Consider the following 21347-nt stretch of genomic DNA (forward strand, 5'->3'; position numbering starts at 1 on the left):
GGTATTCACCGAGCCTGCAGGTTCGACTTTGCCAGGGAGCGCCACCGTCGATCCGCCATCTTCGAGGTCTCGGTTTGACTGGCTTGGGTACGCTACGCGGTCGTCCGGTGCTAGTGTGTGCTAATTTCATATCGTTGAAGCTTCGTTGAACAGAAGAGAGAAGAAAGGTTGGTCTTGGGGGCGGGCCTTTTTCCTTGTTGCCGCCGAGTACCGTGTGTAAAGGCTGAACCGCATGTAGGCAATTTGGCGAGCGACGGGACGAGACGAGCGACAGCGACGAGACAAGCGACGACGACCCGCTTCGCTGTCGCTCGGTCACTTGCGCGACGTGGCAAACCGCATGAAAGCGACGGGAGCATGCGACCAAGGCGATAAGCGACCCTTTCTAGAAATCCAAAAACCGAGCGACGCGACGACCGATCGCGAGAAATCTCCGTAGCTCGTCGCCGACTGCCGTCGCTCGTCGCCGACTCCCGTCGCTGTCGCCATCGCTCGCTAAATCGCTTACATGCGGTTCACCCTTCACTGTCACTCGTCGCGTAGCTCGGTTTTGGGGATTTCTAGAAAACTTAGCGCTCATCGCCTTGGTCGTGTGCTCCCGTCGCTTTCATGCGGTTTGCCTCGTCGCGCGAGTGACCGAGCGGCAGCGAAGCGGGTCGCCGTCGCTTGTCTTCCCGCTCGCCAAATCGCTTACAGCCGGTTTTTAAATCGCTTGGGCTAATGAAAATTGCGCCGCATTTTTCATAAGCTGCGCACTCTGTGAGCCGCACGGTATGTTTCTGCACAGGAACGAACACCGAAGGCACGACGTATGTACGACACAGCGGCGATGGAGCAACACGGTTACACGGCCGTAGTACAGAAAATCCGCTAGAGAAAAACAATAAAGGAACTAGCAAAACAAAACAAAGAGTAATCACACCGTGCTACAAAAGCACCAAAGTAGAAAAATTAGTTCTTGCAAGAGCTACCGCCGTCGGCACGGCGGGCGACACGGAGCGCTTCATGGAGCCGAGGGAGCAACGCGGCCGCGGTAAACGAGTCCGATAGCGACAAAAACGAACTAAAACACACAAAAAATACTCCCACGGCGATTCAAAAGCACCAAAGTATAAGAAAAGCCCCTAGTTTCGATCAAAAAGACCCTTTAAAGTTGTAAAATACTGCTAAACCACGCTCAAATGGTCCGGCCAGATGGCATTCGCGATAGCAAGAGACCTCGAAGATGGCGACCGTGGTGGGCGATGGCAGCGAACCTAGCGAGTGACGTCAAGTGAATGTCACCTATACTGAAACAATAGTTTTATTAAAGTGAAATTTATGCCAAAAAGTTAAACAAAGAAAAACACGTTCAAACCGCTCAAACCTCTATCTTTTCTTTAGCATCGCTGGACTGAAAATAATTTATGACAAAATAACTATGCAATGTAAACAAATGAAACTTTCTGAGGATACACTCTAGATGTTGGTGGATGTAAATGTGGCATTTTTCAAAATCCACTTTTTGGCAGAAATTTTGTTTTTCTGGGTAGAGTCCCCCCTAAAAAAGGAACGGAAACTTTGTGAATGGTGATAGCTACATTGCAGAAATTTTTCAATATTAAACTGTTTATTGTGTATGAGTGTGTGTTAGGCAAGGATGTCCTGACAACCTGAGTTAATCATTCGAGACTGAAGAAACAATATTTGCATATAGCAAAAGTATTTATCAATCCTCTCGATTAGGTATTGTATCTACTCGCATAATAAACGCAACCCCCACAACGGGCACCATTATTTTGACTTTTTTTTTTTTTTTTCTCGCGTAATGAACGCAACTTCAATTTTCGGCTTAGCTAGCCACCAAGCCAATTTTCCTTTGCTACCAAGCGGTCAGGCCAAGTCAAGCCAAGCCAAGCCGCTCTCGTACTGGCTGAAAGTGCATAGTTGCGGAAGTGATCAACCGTGAAATTGAGCGGCGCACACACTTGGCAAAGCTTGGGTCGAAGAATTGCCCAGCCCCGGCGTTCTTCGCCTATCGGATGCATTGATGTTGACAAACACATCATCGTCTGTGGTTTGCTTTCAGACAGTGAAATTGTGAAAGTGGTTAGGCCTAAGAACGGTCGCGTTCCTCTCTGTGCTAAGTGAGCTTCGTAGGGTGCTTTTCCTGTGGCAAAAGGCACGCCGAAAGCGCCCTAAAAAGGTTCGCAATTTGTAAAGCATGGTTCCTGTGGCACGCCCCCAACCAGCCATGAGTGCGCCTCCATCAGTGGAGACATGCCACAGTACCTTGCCGTGTCATATTGGCACCTAATATGACATTTGCACGAAGTGTGGAAATTAAATTTTTTGGGAAAAAAAAGTGTGTTCAATTGCAAGTAAATACTGGGCATCTGTATAAATGACGAACCTAACTTGACTCCATTCTTTTTTTCTTTCTTTTTAATTTTAGAATCGAACACCAAAAAGCATCACCATCGAGGTTTGGGGCCAGGAGGAATTCTACGAGCTTTTTGGCATCCTGGATTTCAACAATGTGCGGAAGCGGATGTCTGTGAGTCGAGTTCTCTCTTGTCCTTTACTTTCTTAGCGCCGCAATAAAATATGGAGTGATCTAAGGAAGGCACAGCAACACCAGGGGCATTCTGTGTATTCTTGAGCATGCTTCTAGTATTCTGTTGTTCTAGCACTTTTACGTTGAAACTATAGTCAGTGACTAAGCGAGAAAGGCTGGGCGTCTCTTTCAAGCGCCCAGCTTCCAGCATGTGGTTGTGGCCTTTCGTCGTGCTTTGGCTAATAATAATGCTCTGGCGAGACGTCTGAACATTATGATCATGCTTTCTGCCTTTGATAATGTTCTGGTGAGATGCCAGGGCATTATCAAAAGTAGAAAGCTCACTCTGCAAATGGGGCAACTGAAGTTCTGCCCTGTTGTCCTCATCATGTCCGTAATTATAAATGCAAATATAATATGGTGGGGTGAGAGGCAGTCGTCTGAAGAGTAACAAATTTCCAAGTAGTGCATGGTTTGTGCGCAAAACTGTATGGTGATGGTGTCAAACCTCTAGGCCTCGGAAGCCAAGAATGTTTGGATAGTTGAAGATTCACCTAAATGCAAAGTTTAGAGGAGTTAGTGTTAGGAAGGGTTTCAAAAGGTCTGCACTCACTTCAATATTTGTGGCCCATGGTTTTGAGCAGTTAACCTCTTTGAAAATGGAAAGTTTTTATGTTTTCATTGGCCGGAAGCTAGCGCAATCGACTTCTCACGTGTTCATCTGTGCCCCTGGTAGAGCGTCTTCTCGGCGAGGAACTTGCTGTGTGTCGTTGAGAAGTAGCACCTCACCTCGAGGATGTGAATGCTTCTTCGTAAAACACTATGTGAGGTGTAAGGTATAGCAAACATGAGATAGTTAAGCGGATAATGAACGTGGAATACTACAAAAAGTGGAGGAATCACCGGCTTCCAATATGGGACATTGTCATTTTCCTAGGGATTTTCTGTGACCTACCAGAGCCCAGCGCAGGGCACAAATCAGACACGATTACTGTGTCAGTGACAGCTGGAACTCGGGTTTTCACCAATTGAGCAGAGGTCCCAGCCAAACACCAATGCAGCTTTTGTGTCCATTCTATGTCTTGTACTAGCTACCGGTAGGTGGCATAGAAAATCCATCCCAACGTCCTTGGTTCCTCGGAGAAGATCAGTGGCCGAGTCTGCTAACACATGCAGCTCGCAGCACATGCGTGCTCCTACAGAGCACATGCGTCAGCACGCCATCTGGAGGAGCATCTTAACGGCTAGACGTTGTGTATCACTACTGCGTGATGCACCTTAAAAAGACCCCAAGCTACCGGCCGCACTACACAGGCTACATTTCTCATCCAGCGGAGCCACAAGACACCCTTTTGGGCTGACTGACTTTTCGCTGTTTAGATGTATGCGCGGCACAATTCTGCTTGCTATCTAGAAGGTGTTGATAGGGTGCGCTTCGAGTTTGCGATTCATTTGAGCTCGCACCACTTGCAGGTGATCGTGAAGAAGGACGGCCAACTCAAACTCTACTGCAAGGGTGCGGACTCTGTCATCTTTGAGCGTCTGCATCCGAGCAGCGAGGCGCTGAAGAACAAGACTACGGAACACCTCAATGTGAGAGCAACCATGTTTCTTCTCTTGCCTCTTTGTAATCCGTTGTCCCAAACTTTGTCCCAAACTTTCCTCGCATTCACTCGTACAAAATGTCCGAGTGGTGTTCAAACTCTTAAAGTTACCGTAGATAAAAAACAGATGACAGCTAGGGTTGCCTGTTTTTGGGATTTGTTTTTCTTTAAATTCAGGGGTGTGTTTTCTTGGGGGCGGGGGGGGTGTGTCTTTTTTCCCCGAAATTTGGAGGTTTTTCGGCGTCGGATAAAAAGAGAGGCATTTATGGGAGGGGGATTAGTTTGAGGAGAACAGCATACGGGCATGAGATTTCTCAACCTCTGGGGAACATATGCGTGACCCGAATACCAGGCGTTCCCTAGAAAAAAGAAGTGTGTTTTTCGGCCTGCGTAATTAAACGATACACCGCACAAAGTTCGAACTCTGTTAGAACACGACACCAGCAATTGGTATAGAACACGAAAGTTTGAGAACATGATGTCACCTGGATCAAAAAATAATTAAGAAAGACAAAATATTTTTAACGGGCCGACGTCCACCTAAGCTTAATATCGTCGAAACAGGAGCTGACATTGTGGATGCATTCGGGATTTATATTGGTGAAAAACCATTATCAGCAAAAAAGAGAATGTTTTTTTTTGTTTTGCTGACAAGTTACTTTCAAAGTTCACTGAATTACATGGTGTCCCACCCAAAAGTTGACAGGGTTTTATTCACCGCAAAAATAAACTATGCATCGCCAAACGCTCACTCTCCGCCCAAATGTAGCGCTAGAGGTCCAAACCAGAGGCCAAAGTTTCAACACCATCCCCTTTCAAGGAAGGAATTTCTTGCTGATCATTGATGCATACTCAAAATGGCCCGAGGTAGTGCCCATGACCTCGTGGACTTCGGCGGCCACCATAAGGCTGTTTCTAACTCTATTTTGCAAGATATCGACTGACAGAAAGGATTGTGACAGATGATGGCCCGTCATTTCAATCAAGCAGATTCCAGGATTTCATGACTAGAAACGGAGTGCAGCGGTCATTCTCACCCCCGAACCATTCCTCAACGAATGGTGCGGCAGAAAACCTCGTGGGAACATTCAAGAAGTCTGTCAACACAAGCCTGAAGTCGGGGCTGACCATGGCATGCCATAACATCTTGGTGGCATTCCGGACGACCCCGCACACGACAACTGGCTTAATACCTGCCAAGATGGTAACAGGAGACAAATTTCGCACAAGGTTCAATCTTCTTAGACCATCAATAATGGATGTCATGCGATCAAAACAGCATGCCTCGCGCAACTCTAAAGAATGACACCTACATCAGAATGACCAGGTCTGGGCAAGAGACTACAGGAATGGCAAGAAATTGTCGAAAGGCGTCGTCGTCCGAGTTCTAGGAAACAGGACATATGAGATTTGCACAAACGACAGAAATACCTGGAAACGGCACATTGAACAGCCGAGGCATGCACCCCAAAAGGTAGAGGGAGTATCTGCGAATTAAGACGGGAGCCTCAGGTGCTCAACAACATCGAGAAAGTTTGCCCCTTCCCAAAGCATTAGTCAGCAAAACGGTTCACTGTCTCCGATTTCCAGTGACGACTTTCCAACCACAGTTCAAGACAGTCGGAACAATCCTGCAACACCGGAGGCAGGCACTCCAAACTTGCCTGCTACACCTCTTCATGACACACGTGCAAGGGCAGCACTCCTCTTCTCAGAATATTAACATGTACGTGCCAGCCACCTACGCAACTGGGCGTGTGAAAATGTGAAGTTTTACAGCGAAGCTGCTTATGGCTATTGTTCTGTGGATTTTTCGTACGCATGACCAAAAACTCTACGCTTGCACCGCCTTCTCTTTGTCGTTGTTCCAAGCGCTCGCGTACCTAGTTTCCTTTCCTTCCGCTCTCCCAGGGAGGGTGGTTCTGTTGCACTTGTCTACTTTCCGCCGGGTGACGGTTTCGTCGCGCATGTTTAGTTTCCTCAGGCTCCTCGGGGCGGCGATAGTCGTCCACACAAATGTATATAAAAAAAACGAGAAAGACAAGTTGCCGTTCTCCATTTTCAATTTCACTTCTCTTCTCTCGTCGTAATGGGAAGGCAGCATATAGTTCGAACTCTTAAAGAGCAACACGCCTACGAAGAGCAACGGCGAGAACAACAACGATAACGTTAGTGGCGGCGGCGGGTGGCACGTGTGTGTGTGTACTTTTCGTCACGATGACCACCGATCAAGACAATGTCTGTGCCACATCTGTGTTGTGTGCTAAACAGCCTCGCTGGTCACCTACCTTGGGGAAATATTGCCGTGTATTATGTGTGTGTTTGCAATGTATTGCGAACACGACCTATTGAGCCCAAACTACGGGGCGGATGCAACCAGAGACATCAGCAGTAGAGCGCTGAGCGGCGAGTAATGGAAAAGCCCAGGACGCCTGGAAGCCAGAGACTGAGGCGCGGTCGCAGACCAGAAAAGACTCTTCTCATAACTTCAACCGATTGTAGCCTAACAGTTAAACATATATATATATCGTTGTGTTATCCCAAATTAACCGGTACATCACAAATATCATTTCTTGTTTTGACGATATTAGGCTAAAATCAAGTTTTTCTTACGAAATATAGTCAAAACTTTTATGTTCCATCCCAACCTTTAGCGTCACGTTCTCATGGAGTTAGAGGTTTCTGTGATGCATAGTTCATTTACCTGGGTCGAAAAACATGCTTCTCGTTTTCAAGGGAACACCCTGCACTCTGAAAACACTTTGGTACCGATAGGAGAATAAAACGAGATAATGGCCGGAATTCCCAGTGGAGGAAGCAGCCTTGCATACAGTTTAGTGCGGGCTATGTTTCAGGTCTACACAAAAAGCTATAGATTAAGATTTCTTCCCATGAAGCTTGGGTTTCTTTTACTCAAAAAACAAATCAAATTAAATTTTTTTTTTTTTTTTCATTTTTTTTTTTTAGGTGAAACATTTTTTAGATTAGGTGATTGGCATTTCATGAAGCCTAAAAGTGAAGCCTGGATAAAAGTGTGGCCGCGAGGCTTGACACCGATTGGTTGATAAGCAGGAGAGGAGGAGTGAAGTGCTTGATGCTCATTGGTCAACGAGGAGTCACGTGACCAGAGGGGTAGGCAAGGAGGAGCTCAACCAGCTGTGCGCACTGAGGGAGTGGAGCTCGAGAGTATGGAAGGCTCTGGAAGATCACCAGGTTTATCTGCCCGATTATCGGGTATAGCTTCATTCTAGGAACAACTATCAGGTGTACGCATGGCATGCGTTAAACTATCTGACAAAGAGCGCCATGAACGTTGGCATCTGGCAACTCAGAGCATCGCTAAACATTTTTGATGCTAGGATGTTTCATGTATGCAACAAAATTGCCTAACGATTTGCAGCAATTTTTTTTTTCCTCATATTTTTATAAAATTGGTTTGGGGGTAACTTTTCAGGGGTTTACCGGTATGTGCCGAAAACATGTAACCCTTATAGCAGCCGATGCTGAACACTTTTTGTTTTCTGACAATCTTTGCAGAAGTTTGCGGGGGAAGGCCTCCGGACTCTGTGCTTGGCTTACAAGGATTTGGACGAGGCCTACTTCCAGGAATGGTCCGAAAGACATCACAGAGCTGCGTAAGTGAAGCGAGTCGCTCGCGAGACCATTTGTTTTTATTCACTCTTCGTTTCATTAAAGTGAATGTTTAACCTATATTCGAAAGTTTGGCTGCCTTTGGGACTTCGTTGATTTGTATGGTGCATTTGAATGTACATGAACATGAATTACAAACTCTTATTTTTAACTAAATGTGATGCATAGGTGCCCCAGGCCATGTCGACCCAAGTTCCAATTTGAACAGGTTATTTCTTGAGTTTAAATCGACTGAGCAGTCAATGTAGTGACCATATACTGGTAGTGCCTTGCGCTATGGAGGAAGGAAATGTGGTCGTGACATGTTTGTTACCTGTAGTTCTGCACTCGGTGACAAATTCAGTAAATCTTAGCTTTTCAGATTCTTCATTAAAGGGATACTGCAAGGAACTTCTAGCACCTATTTTATTGTCTAAATGTGAACCACTTTCCGGCCACACCACAGGGACACCAATTGTTTGCACGAAAAGACATCAAAACATTATTTAAAAGGAGAAAGCCGAATGTTGTTACGTCACAATGCACTTAAAAGCAGTGCTGCTCTGTGGAAGTAAGCTACGTGCACACGAGCCTTCCCTGTCGAACCGGATTTCTCTCCTCTCCTGGCCTATTCAACTCTTGCGGGGAGCGGGGAGGGGCAACTAAAGACAGCCAGGCTGTAACGCGTTGGCAACGTCAAGTGGTGGAACTCATAAGCACGCCAGCCCCCAAGCAGCTTTGCTCGTGCAGGACCAATTGACGTCGCATCTGTGACAATAAGTGGTCCAGTTCCCGCGATGTATTGCGCTCTTCGATGGCTGATCCTTGAGCGCTTGCAAGAATCGGTCCTTGGCGACGAAAAATTTAGATATTCGTTCAAAATACTAGTGTGCGATTGTCATTAGTGGATTGAGTTGATCATGTTTAGCTTGTTTATAGATATGAGAGGTATATTTTAAGTTTCTTTCGAGTATCCTTTTAATATCTTTAGTGAGGTTGGTTGATGATGGTGAAAAATGTTTTTCCCAGAAACATTCTTTTAGTTTTCTTAATGCCTAGTAGTAGTAGTAGTACAGTGTAGACCGCATATAACGTATGCCGCGGGAGTCGCGAAAATCCGCACTATAAGCGGTACCGCGTTATAACCAAAACATCAATTTTTCAGACCAAAATACATGCTATGAGACAACTTACCTTTGTAAAAGAATTTATTTTATGTTAGATGAAAAATAAAGCTTAGTTTGAGGAAAGTCTTTATTTCACCAGACTAGTACAGTTCTGTCTCAAGTGTGTCACACATTTTGAAAGAAATGAGCGACTTTTGCCTGGCGCAGCCTTTTAACGGCGTCGCGGGTTGCGGACGGACGTTGCGAGCGTTCAGGATTGCTAACCCTAATCACTTTTCTCCGGAGATGAAAACGCGTGAAAATTCGCATCCTTCATACGGTACGCGCCAGTAATACCTTGAACTTGAGCACATGCATGAAATGCGCCAAATAAGAAATCCGGGCGATGTACTGTAGTCGAAGTAAACAAACACGACGACACGGGCGTTTCTGCCGTCTTGAGAGCGCCGCCACGACATCGCCGCACGAGTAGGTGAATCTTCCCTTCTAGTGCGTGCTGGGTTATCATAGCGACACAACGAAAATTCACAGTCAAGGATAGCGCTTTTACGCAGAACGATGAGATGAGCTCCGTCTACGACGACGACGATCACAACCGACACCATGTTTGCGGAGAAGCAGCCGGCCCGCGACCGGCACGCAACGCGCGCGAACACTTCTCCTCGATTTGCGATTGGTCTGTCGGTGCGGTTGTTTGTTTCTTTGTTTCCAACGCAGCGGAGGGACGCACGCACGTGAACGACACGTGCGTGCGTCCCTCCGTCGCTACGGCGACTGAAGCCTCTCTCTTCGCTTCTCCCCACTTCTTCGAGCAACATCCTCGCCCCGCGCCGTCAGCGCCGTTATCTGTGTCGCACAGGGAAGCGTGCCCGCTGCTCCGGTCGTCGGCGCGGTCGGCGGGCTGTGCCAAAAACCGCACTATAGCCGGTATTTCCCTTCGCGCGCCTGCATTTTAAGCGGTATGTAAATACATGGAGTTCTATGGGAGGCGAACCGGTGGTTTAAAAAAACCGCGTTATACCCGGTCCTGCACTATAAGTGGTTACGTTGTAAGTGGTCTATACTAGCTTGTTTATAGATATGACAGGTATATTTTAAGTTTCTTTCGAGTATCCTTTTAATATCTTTAGTGAGGTTGGTTGATGATGGTGAAAAATGTTTTTCCCAGAAACATTCTTTTAGTTTTCTTAATGCCTAGTACCTAGTAGTAGTAGTAGTACAAGTTTAGCAAGACTTCTTGTTCGGGAAACTAGTATTACCACTACAGCATAAAATGCACCAGGGCGTGAATGAATGCCTCTTCATAAGAAAGAAAAAAAGAAAACACTTTTTCTAAACTAATTTTTAATGAGTCTGGAGGTGACATTTGGTAGCTGTTTCCAGGTTCTTTTTCTTAGTCACACTGTAACCTCTCTATAGGAAAAACCGATACGATAGCGGAGATATGGGTATGTAGTGGAGCAATGTTCAACTATGTTTGTAGAATGGTACGGCATGCAAGCACTTGAGATGTAGATATGGTTACGTTTCCCCAAGAAGCCAAGTTCACTGCGAAGAGATGCTGCTGTACCCGCTAAAACACAGTCATGTCTCTTTAGCATAGACCCCAATAATACCTCACTGTATAGGCAAAATTTTGGGGGACAAATGGACTAAAAACGTGCACTCTTTTGTCTCATTATTGTGGATGACTTGCATCACGAAAGACCTTTTTTTAGTAACGGCGGTGTTCATGTTAACAAGGCATGACTGTACTTGACGTTCTAGTCATGGGACTGACATGAGCTCATGTCAGGATGTCGTTAATACCACGCTCTTCTCTGCAGGACATCTCTGCAAGACCGAGAAGAACTTGTGGACGAGGTGTACAACGAGATCGAGCAAGAACTCACTCTGCTCGGGGCAACGGCCATCGAAGACAAACTGCAAGATGGGGTCCCGCAGGCAATTGCCAACCTCGCCATGGCAGGCATCAAGATCTGGGTCCTCACTGGCGACAAACAAGGTCTGATCGACATTGGCATTATCATTTTTTCTGTTATTTATCTGTGTGCACCTCAATGATGTCTGACATGTAGGTGCATTTTTCTATGGCGATTTCGAACTGGAAGTTATATTCAAAAGTATTCCTTCTCGCGTTAAAAGCACCACAGAATATCATCTCACATTTAGGGCATTCTTTGTTGGGTGGGTAGGGGGGGGAGGGGGAGCTTTTATTAAAAAGTTTTTTTTTAACTATACTACGTAATTATTCTCAATGATTCATCATATATCCTCTAAATCCAATGGAACGTCTGGAAAGCTGCATTGTTTCTTACAAATAAATCCCTACTTTAAAAATGAAAAAGTGGCAGTAATACAGTCGCTGATCGATTTTTCGGACTTCGCAGGGACCGAAAAAACGACAGAATAGTAGAACAGTCCGAAAAATCAGCAAATTAAAAAACTTGCCTTTGTTACGTATAAGTGGGCTCAAAAAAGCCGTCAATAGTGCCTTGCTTCAGGTTACACTTCTATTTGCGTTTGGCTATTTTCTATTAGCTTGAAAATCGCTGCCTTCTTTTCTAGCGTTGTGGTCGAGTACTTTGAATGAAAGGAAAACTCTAACCAAAAAATTGATACGGAGCCCGACGTTTCAAGGCCAGTTCGGCCCTTTGGTTAGAGTTTTCCTTTCATTCATTGTGATTCCTAACCAGGTGGATGTCCACCAAAAGGTTTACGTTTAATGGTCGAGTACTTTCCGCGCTTCTTGGTGACACTTTGCAGCGGTGGAAGAAGAGATGAGGCCATGGTGGGTCCAAGCCAGCGTAGTCCAAAAACACGATTCACCGAGACGAGATGAGAGGCTCCAGTCCACGACTGCAAAATGGCGAATGAACAAAGCAGAAATGGTAACAATGATGAGGATAATGACACGCAACTAGAGGAAAAGAAACCCGTAGCCTAGCGTTGCCTAGCGGTAGGACTTAACAGTACTCGAGTAGCGCTGCCAAACAAAGCCAATTCACGTGCAACTAACATGCAATCTAGAATGGCGGCTTCTCGGTAATGTTTCCCGCTGATCGCTCGCGACGATTTTTTCTGAAAAATAAATCTTTTGGACTTTAGGCTGTCCGAAACATTGCTCATGAACATGCACTGTTTCTATCGGGTAAGTCACGGTTCCTCGTTTAGCTCTGAAATATTGAACATGTCCGAATTACTGGCGTCCGAAAAATCGGTCGGCGACATTAGACTTTTTTCAAAAATGCACTTTATCTAGTGGCTGCTCTGCCAATTATTTGAGTCCACCGTTGTTCTGGCACGTACTCTGAGCATGTAATGGACACGAGAGCTGCATCAACGTTGGACATAAACTCGGCACTGCTCATATCGAAAACGAGGGGTGCTTCATCATTTGGCGACAACTCGGATTCAATCGCACACTTTGTGCCCAAGAAACGGGGTCCGCCAATGCTGCTCGATGGGGTTTTGAAAAGGGTTTATTACCCTGCGCTCTACAAAAAAATGAGCTGTTACCCGTTGAGTTTACGAGAGGAGGGAAAGCTTTGGGACACACTCCACTATTGCAGAAAACAAGGATACCAATTTTAGCGAAAACTGGAGGTCATTCGGGGGACGGGGCATGCGCAGAGACGGCCATCAACATCGGCTATTCGTGCCAGCTGCTGACGGACGACATGGTGGACATTTTCATCGTGGATGGGACGGAACGTGACGAAGTGTTCAAGCAGCTGAGCACCTTCCGGGAGAGCATAGCGGGCATCGTGGCACACGGCCGGGGGGCCGGAGACTGCGCCGTGGTGCGCTTCAGCGACGGCGGGCCTGATGAGGCCGGCTGGGAGATGACAGGGGGAGAAGGTTTCGGCGGGTTTGCCCTCATCGTCAATGGCCACAGCCTGGTGCGTCGCCCTTCCTCACCCCTCCGTGTTGCGTGACCACAAGTGTTGCATAATCGGGACAAATGTTTTTTGTGGTACAGTAAACTCTCACTTGAGCAAATGTCGTTTCAACAAACATTTCAAAATAACGAACTTTATAAAAAAATCCCCGGCAGTTTTCCTATGCAGTCCATGCAAAAATTTTTCAGTAAAACGAATTTCGGAATAGCAAATATTTCAGTTCAACGAATTTGATCGGTGGACCCAGGATTATTTTTGCAATCAGTTCAACGGAGCTTTGTGCTCTGCAGTGCTAGCACAGCCGATGCCCGCTGCCCCGCCGCCTCTGCAACTGCGGCGTGTCATCGCTGGCGTTTACAGCGCCGCCGAGGCAAAGCAGCGGTGCGGTAGACGAAAACGAACCACGTGGTGTGTTTTTTTTTCTGGCATCGGTTACGTTTGGCCATCTTAGTTTTGGGTAACAATGGCAGGACAGCAGTTTGTGCACCCACTTTAATAATGAGTACGACAAAACGAAAGCGGTTGTCTCTATCAGACAAGCTTGAAATCCTTCAGCATGTGAACAACGGTCAAAGGCTATTGGACGTTGTCAACGCCCACGTCGACGTTGTCAACGATAGTGAAGCAAAAGTCTAAGCTTAAAGGAGAAACTGCGTTCAATCCCAACAGGAAACAACTCTGCATGGGATATTTCGAGCCAGTGGACGATGCCGTTGCGGTATGGCTTTGTCACAGCAACAAGCTGTGCCAGAGGAAGTGAAAAAAAACATGGGCTCAGGACACCTTTGTTACTTCATGCGCTTCAAGAGCGCCGGTAAAAATTAAAATTAGATTTTTTTTTCAAAATGAGAAAGGAAGCAATGTAGTAACTGTAATGCACTTTGTATATATCGATGTACATTGCTCCATAAATTGCATTTCACACTTTTGACTTGATATATGCTGTGCCCTATGGTGTTCCATGTTCTAGTGAATATAGTATTCAGTTTAGTGAACTTTCAGTTAAGTTAATTATTTCCTTGGGTCCCTTGAAGTTCACTCAAGTGAGAGTTTACTGTAAATGTTATCACACTGTGTAGTGTTGTGACAAATGCAAGTGCACAATTTGTTATGGCAGATCTTGGGTTAAATCATTGTGACTAATGTTGTAATTTTACATTATCGTAACAAATGTTATTGCATCAAAAACGTTGTGATAGATGTTATCACTTCATTGATATGTTGTAACAAATGCAATCACATATTGTGTTATTGCAAATCTTACATCAAATTATTGCGACTAACATTATCATTTTATGTTATCATAACTAATGTAATCACACTGTCACGTCGCGACAGATGTTATCATGCCGTGTCATGTTGTGGCAAATGTTATCCCAATATGTCATCTTGACAAAGGTTATCATGTTGCACAACGACAAATGTCGTATTTTGCTGTGTTGTGAAAAACATTATCCCGTTAGATTATCATGACAGATTAACATCTGTCATGATAATCTAACGGGATAACATTACGCATTATGCAATCTTTTGACAAATACAGTCTAAGCTCGTTATAACAGACCTTGATTTTGACCAAGATTTCAGTCTGTTGTAAGAGGAGTATGTTGTATGCAGACATGAAATTGAGTCAATGGTATGTAGAAGAAAACCAACCAAACTTCACAAATCAGTATGTTATATCCAAATGTCTGTTGCAACCAGGTCTGTTATAATGAGCTTAGACTGTAATCTTCCCTTGTGTAGTGCTATCACGTTTTACGACACAGGGAAGCCAAAATTAAGTTTTTGATCTTAAAGGAAGAATAAAATTGTAACATAAGCAAAAGAAAAGCTTTAGCTTTTTAATTGGGAGCAGACAAGTCGGGGGATGCGTAAATAGTAGGCATGGGCGAATAGAGGGTTTTGGATTCGAATCGAATTCGAAGCGAATAGTGATTTTGGCCTAATAATTTTGAATCGAATAGTTAGAATAGTACAAGCAACAAATACCACAAGATATGTTTAAACTATAGTTTTATATTTGCTCTTATTTGCTGTTAGAAGTTCTGTAATTTTTAATTTCAAGTGTACTGAGTTTGGGAGCACGAAATCGTTTTAATGGTCGGAAGCTTGCGCCACCTGGCCGAAAATCCAAGCCAGAGTATTCGGAAAGGTAGAATCATTCAATATTGTCGTGTACTTAAATTCGATTCGAAGCAAATGCCGAATAAAACAGAATTTGACTGGCTATTTGTAATAACCTAATATTTGCCCATCCCTAATAAAGAGTAAATATTACCACGCAAATGAGCCAATGGTGATGAAGTCCTTCAAACTAGAGGTGCTCCTCTATTTTCAGGCACATGCCTTAGAGGAAGACCTGGAGCTGCTCTTCCTTGAAGTGGCGAGTCGCTGCAAGGCGGTCATTTGCTGCCGAGTCACCCCCCTCCAGAAGGCGCTGGTGGTGGACCTGGTGAAGCGCCACAAGCGGGCTGTCACACTCGCCATTGGCGACGGTGCCAATGACGTCAGCATGATTAAAAGTAAGTCTGCTTTTCATTTACGCTATGGCACCTCTCTGATGTCATTTTCATGGGAACCAAAAGAATAAAACGTATACAATACGAAAATTGCATCATCCAAAACATGCTCGAAAAGTTGCCGTAGTCCCGAGTCTATAAGTCGTGCCATCGCGTAAGTCGCAATCCTTTATAGACATTCAGGTTTCTCGTAAAAGTTGCATCTTTGCATGAGTTGCATTTTTTGTACGGTCGGAGCTGCAAAACTGCACTTATAAGGCAGCATGTGTGTATTGTAATCGAAATGCACGCGAGCGAGAGCAGCAAATTTCAATATTCTCGCCAACAAATAAGCAATAAATAGAACAATTGTGGTTATATTAAATTGCAGCTCGTCCCACGGTTACTAAACAAAATTCACATAAGTGACATCATTGTATAAGACGCGCACCGACAAAAATTTGGGAAAAAACTGCGACATATTGCCACACGCGACAGAGGAAGCGCATCCGTGGCCGAAAGATTATCGTGCTTGGCTCCCACGCAAAGGGCCATGGTTCAATTCCTGGCAGTGGAAGTACCTTTTTATTATGTCTGTAACTGTTGCATTCTAGTAAATTCGAGAACCCTGTTGTTTATTTGAGGTTAGAATGCTCTACGCGCCGAACCTATACCGGTAGTTCCAGAAGCATTCGCATGTACAAAAGGGGCTCCGCATGGCGAGCCGGAGTCAGTCTTGCCCTAGCGCTTGATCCTGCTGCCACGCCGCCATCGACACCTGCGGCGCTAGCCTTTCTCTATTTTGTTTTGGGCACGAGTTCGCCCCATTAAACGCTTAGTTTGTTTCAGCTTTCATCGCCTCATCAATTGTCATTCGTGACAGTATACACTGGAAAATATGGTACATAAAATATGCATACGCACATGGTGAGAAATTTGCTTTGATCCTGGGGGCAGCGCAATACCGCTGATCACGGCGGTATTGCACTGCCTCCGGGTTTAACTTCGAGGTTCTACTGTGAAACTTCAAGAACTTTTAATGCGATAACATTCTTTAGCTAACCCCCCAAATTTCTGGCCTCGTAATGTGCAGTAGACCATTTCAGCTCACATTCTCACACTCCTTCACATTTGCACCCTCTTTGAAGGACCTGACGACCTTGACATTGTTCTAGAGGTCGTCCTAGGTGTCGTTTTTGAGGTATGCGTCCTTTAGGATGTCATCCTTTATGCCATCCTAGAGGTCATTCTTAAGATTGCTCTAGAGGTCATTCTAGACGTCCTTGAGATTGTCCTTGCGATCGCCCTAGAGATCACCCTAGACGTCGTCTTTGATGCTGTCTTTTAGGACGTCGTCCGTAATGTCATCTTAGGCGTCGTCCTCGACGTTGTCTTAGACGTTGTTTTTGAGGTTGTCCTAGACGAATGCTATTGCAATTCATAGCACGAGGCGAAGATGGTCAGTGCCATAGACAGTGGGGCAAGGGTTTGATCAGCTGGCATGCACGAAATCTGGAATGAAGCGTATTTTGCACCAGCCAAGGGCTGCAGTAACTCTGTGTGCTCGCTGTTTACAGTGGCCCACATCGGTGTGGGCATCAGTGGCCAGGAGGGCATGCAGGCAGTGTTGGCGTCGGATTTCTCCCTCGCCCAATTCCGGTTCCTGGAGCGCCTCTTGCTGGTGCACGGGCGCTGGTCGTACCTGCGCATGTGCCGCTTTCTGCGCTATTTTTTCTACAAGAACTTCGCCTTCACCCTGTGCCACTTCTGGTTCGCCTTCTTCTGCGGCTTCTCTGCACAGGTGAGGAACCCGTTCGGTGGTATTCAGACTGGTGGTTGCATGAAGATTGATCCGGCTTAAAATCTGAACTGTCTTAAAAGGCAATTTGGTCCATGAATAGTAGAAGAAGTTTCATAGACAGTTTGGTGAGTTTGTAGTGCTGGCCTAATGTCATCATTCGTTTTGGCCAGTGCACAGTACTAGCCAAATTGGCATGAGGGGCAATTTGGTCAGTGCACACAACTACCCAAAATTCCCTAGAAGACCATTTGGTCAGTGCATAGTACTGGCCAAATTACTCTAAAATGCCATTTGGCCAGTGCATATTATATTACCAGCCAAATTTGCATAAAAGTTCATTTGGCTTGTGCTTAGTAGTAGCCGAATTTCCATAAAGGGCAGTTTAGCTAGTGCCTAGCACTAGACAAATATCATAGCGTAAAATACCGGGGTGGCACCCACCCCACTTCCACTGAAAGCTGGGTTAATCTAGACATATGGGCGTTTGTCCAGTCAAATCGGGCACTTAACATATTATTTGCAGAATTCCCAAGTTTGGAAAATTCACAGTTTTTATTTGTAACCTCTGTCTTAGACAAGCACCATGTATGCTGAAACCACGAGCTTTTGTGATAATAACACAATGACTCACGTTTTTACACAGACCCTCTACGACCCAGTATTCATCTCTTTCTACAATGTCTTCTACACATCCTTACCAGTGCTGGCGCTGGGAGTCTTTGACCAGGTGGGTGGGACTCTCCCAAAAACTGCATTTTGAAGTGTCCATTGCTTGTGGCGCCATCTCCCGATACGCACGACAAGCACTGTTACTGCATCGTTTGCTTCTGACTGAATGCTGGCTGCGTTGACGGAGAGACGGCGCCACAAGTACGACCCTTAGCTTGACAGTCCATAAAAACTTTGGCAGCCAGGAGTTTGGATGCCACGACGACAGCAACACTTGCAGTCGCTCATACTTTTTGGTTTAACTTCTACGGCCAACTGCCAAGATTGCGACATCTGACAGCATGACGCACCGACTCCCATGATGTCATTTGTAGCCACTTCGTGACCAGTTATGATGCATAGGCAGCATAGACCATTTCAGTAAGGGTTCTTTGGAAGGCGCCAGTTTGTTTGACTGCAGCGCCACCTACGTGCAGCGCCACCTACGTACATCCAGGCAATCCTACAAAATCGTTGGTTTTAAAATAGGGAAAGGGCATGCGCCCACTCCCGATAGCAGACGGCAAAATGATTGTCCTTCACAGACATTTTCTGCCATTTCGTTGGCATAGAACAGGGAAAGGGCACGTGCCATTCTCATCGTTTGGGCAGTTTTGGTGGGCAGTGCTGCTGGAACTGCCCAAACATGAAGGCTAATTTCTCTCTCCTCACCCTGGTAGAATGGTCTATAGGACACTAAATGCACCAGTCAGATATGCACGCCAGCCACCATACTCTCACTTTATTAGAATTGTCTATAGGATGCTAAATGCACCAGTTATAAATGCACGCCAGCCACCGTAATTTGGCATTTTGCTTTGATTCCTGTGGCACACTGAGACGACTCATCTACGCGTGGCGGCGGCGGCGGCATTTCAGGATGTGAGCGACACCAACTCAATGCGCTACCCGAAGCTGTATGCGCCGGGCCACCTGAACTTGCTGTTCAACAAAGTGGAGTTTTTGAAGAGTGTGGCCCACGGGGTGGTGTCGTCGTTTGTGCTCTTCTTCGTGCCCTACGGAGCGTTCAGCAACAGCATCGCACCAGACGGCGTCAACCTGGACGGGCAGCAGCTCCTCGGCACGGCCGTCTCCACCATCCTCGTCATCGTGGTCAACGCGCAGGTGAGGCAGTGCTGGTATTTGCTCACTGGCTTTGTGACACTTCGGTCTAGGGCCATAGTTGTCATCTGGAAACTGGTGGCAGTAAATGGCAAGATGACACAATAAGGGGTAGTGTGACACAATAAGTGGCAGGATGACAATATGCGATAGTGTGACATAGTAAGTGGCAATGTGACACAATATATAGCAATGTGCGCTCCTCGGTGTCGTGGCTTGAGCTTCGCCCGGGATACATTACAACAGGTGGCTATATGACACACTATGAGCAAGTGACACAATATGTGGCAGTGTGACAGTATGTGGCAATGCGACTCAGTAAGTGGCAATATGACAGTAAGTGGCGATATGATGCAATGTTGCCACGTGATAATAGGTAGCAATATGACATGATATCATCTTATTGAAACAGATGACAATAAGAGGCACGATGACATAATAAGAAGCAAGGCGATGCTATAAGTGACAAGGTTTCATTAAGTGGCAAGCTAGCATTATAACAGATGTCAGCCATGGTGCAACTGTTTAGCGATGCCCTTATGTCGATTTTCCTGCAAGGGCACAGTTAAGCCAATCATGACAGTCTATGAAAGGGGGCCAGAAAATGTGCTGTGGATAACATTTAGGCCTGAAACGACAGGCTGTCCAGGATTGCAAGCATGTCGGTGACATGCTTAGTAACCTCTCACCTCCCCATTAACAATCGCCTTCCGCAGGACGTAGCTAGATCCACAAAAAGAGCCAGGCCTCGAAGTAACAACGCTTCGTCCATTTTGGTGCTTAAAATTATTGTTGCCAATTATGCAAAGCTTTATCTGAAATCATGAGAAACGGTCTTCCGCCCCTGGAAATGTGAGAACTATCCACGACGTAGCATAACAACCAGGGTATCGGAACGAAACGAAAACCAAAAACGAAAAACGAAAAAAACAATATTTTTTGGCGGAACGGAAACGTAATCGAAACGTTATTTATTATTTTGTTCCGGAGTGAAACCGAAAAATTTTCTTATCGGTTTTCGGTTCAAGGAAAAATATCAGGTATTTCAGTAATTCGTTTCACGCAGCGAAGAGACTGCCGTTGGTTTGTACCATAATTAAAGAGAAAACAAGCATCGCCCCCGCGTCTAAACTCCGGGCGAACAAGCATAGCAAAAACAAAGACAAAAACTACTACGAGAAACAAAAAACATGACGCAAGGCATCATTGCTTCCCACCAATGAGAGCGCGGTGGCGCGACGCCTTCACACGCTCGCAATGCTCTCCTTGGCTCTTGCGCCCTCTCCCTCCATGCTTTCTTCGGACGACACAGACAGACAACAGATCACGGCAAGCGCGGGAAGTTTGTGACCCGGCGTTGTAGAAGTCCATCTTTTGTTTTTCTACGGATACGGCAGTCTGAGACTCTGTTGCAAAATGTACTTCTTCATCCCTATGGGCCTTCAGGGCCTTCTCGGCGCTGAAATTTATTTTATCGGACTTGCCTTTCACCGAGCACACTTGATGACGTGCTGCTTCTGAGATCATGCTCGGTGCCTTGATCATGATCTCATTCTCAAGGCAATGAACATGATCTCAGAAGCAATGTCGTTTCCGCGGATCCCTCTAGAGCACCTGAATTATCTATTTTTGTGTAAAAATAAACGTTACGTTCCTTTTAATTTTTGCTGTGATTTTTTTTTTATAGAAAGAAACCGTTACGAACCGTTACGGAGCATTATTTTTTCGTTCCGGAGAGGAAACGGAACGGAACTTTTTTGTATGGAACGAAAATGAAAACGGAACGAAAAACATTTCGTTCCAACACCCTGATAACAACATTGCCTGAGCCTTCTGGCGCCATATTGTTTAAAGGGATACTGAACCGACATTTGGATTTTGCAAAATGAGGCTGCAGAAGCATTGAACGGGACGCTACGAACTCCAAAACATCACTCCTACATCGACATCTCAAACTGATGGCCGTATTTTTGAAAAAGAAGGGCGCGATCAAGCGAGGGCTATGACGTCATTGTCCTCCTGGAATATTTGAGAATGAAGGAAAGCGGCCTCGCTTCTCTCCTCCTCGCTTCAGTTCACCAGCTCGACGGGAAGTAGCGAGGAGAAGAGGGAATGAGAATCGTTGACGTGAATTGTCTCGAGGGCCTCGTCGGCTGTGTTCAATCGCCCATTTCTTTTTAAAAAATACGCCGAGCCGTGGAGATTTTGCTGTACGAGTGATGTTCTTGGGTTTTGCTGCGTCCCCGCCTATCCGTCCAGTCTTGTTTTGTAAGCTCAAAATTTCGGTTTAAGGAGTTGCATTTTCTAATTGTAACTATGGCATCAAAATAGCAGTGCCCACAAACGTAGCTAGTTTATTGGCTCTAATCATAGTGATTTGACTCGTGCATGCTGCATAGCGAAACAGATGCACAGG

The 21347-nt window shown here is 45.7% G+C and overlaps 1 protein-coding gene across 1 annotated transcript in view; it reads left to right on the plus strand.

Annotated features, from left to right (window-relative positions):
• Positions 1 to 21347, plus strand: part of LOC8025060 (phospholipid-transporting ATPase ID) — a 95117-nt gene that overhangs the window by 67237 nt on the left and 6533 nt on the right. The window contains exons 14-22 of the mRNA XM_029973213.4: positions 2435 to 2536; positions 4010 to 4129; positions 7678 to 7775; positions 10724 to 10902; positions 12531 to 12799; positions 15141 to 15324; positions 16878 to 17101; positions 17745 to 17828; positions 18689 to 18934. Coding sequence (XP_029829073.1) covers positions 2435 to 2536; positions 4010 to 4129; positions 7678 to 7775; positions 10724 to 10902; positions 12531 to 12799; positions 15141 to 15324; positions 16878 to 17101; positions 17745 to 17828; positions 18689 to 18934 — 1506 coding nt within the window. The remainder of the gene's footprint in view (positions 1 to 2434; positions 2537 to 4009; positions 4130 to 7677; positions 7776 to 10723; positions 10903 to 12530; positions 12800 to 15140; positions 15325 to 16877; positions 17102 to 17744; positions 17829 to 18688; positions 18935 to 21347) is intronic.

The sequence above is a fragment of the Ixodes scapularis genome, unplaced genomic scaffold (assembly GCF_016920785.2).
Source record: "Ixodes scapularis isolate PalLabHiFi unplaced genomic scaffold, ASM1692078v2 PGA_scaffold11__112_contigs__length_91849675, whole genome shotgun sequence".
Taxonomy (NCBI): Eukaryota; Metazoa; Arthropoda; class Arachnida; order Ixodida; family Ixodidae; genus Ixodes; species Ixodes scapularis.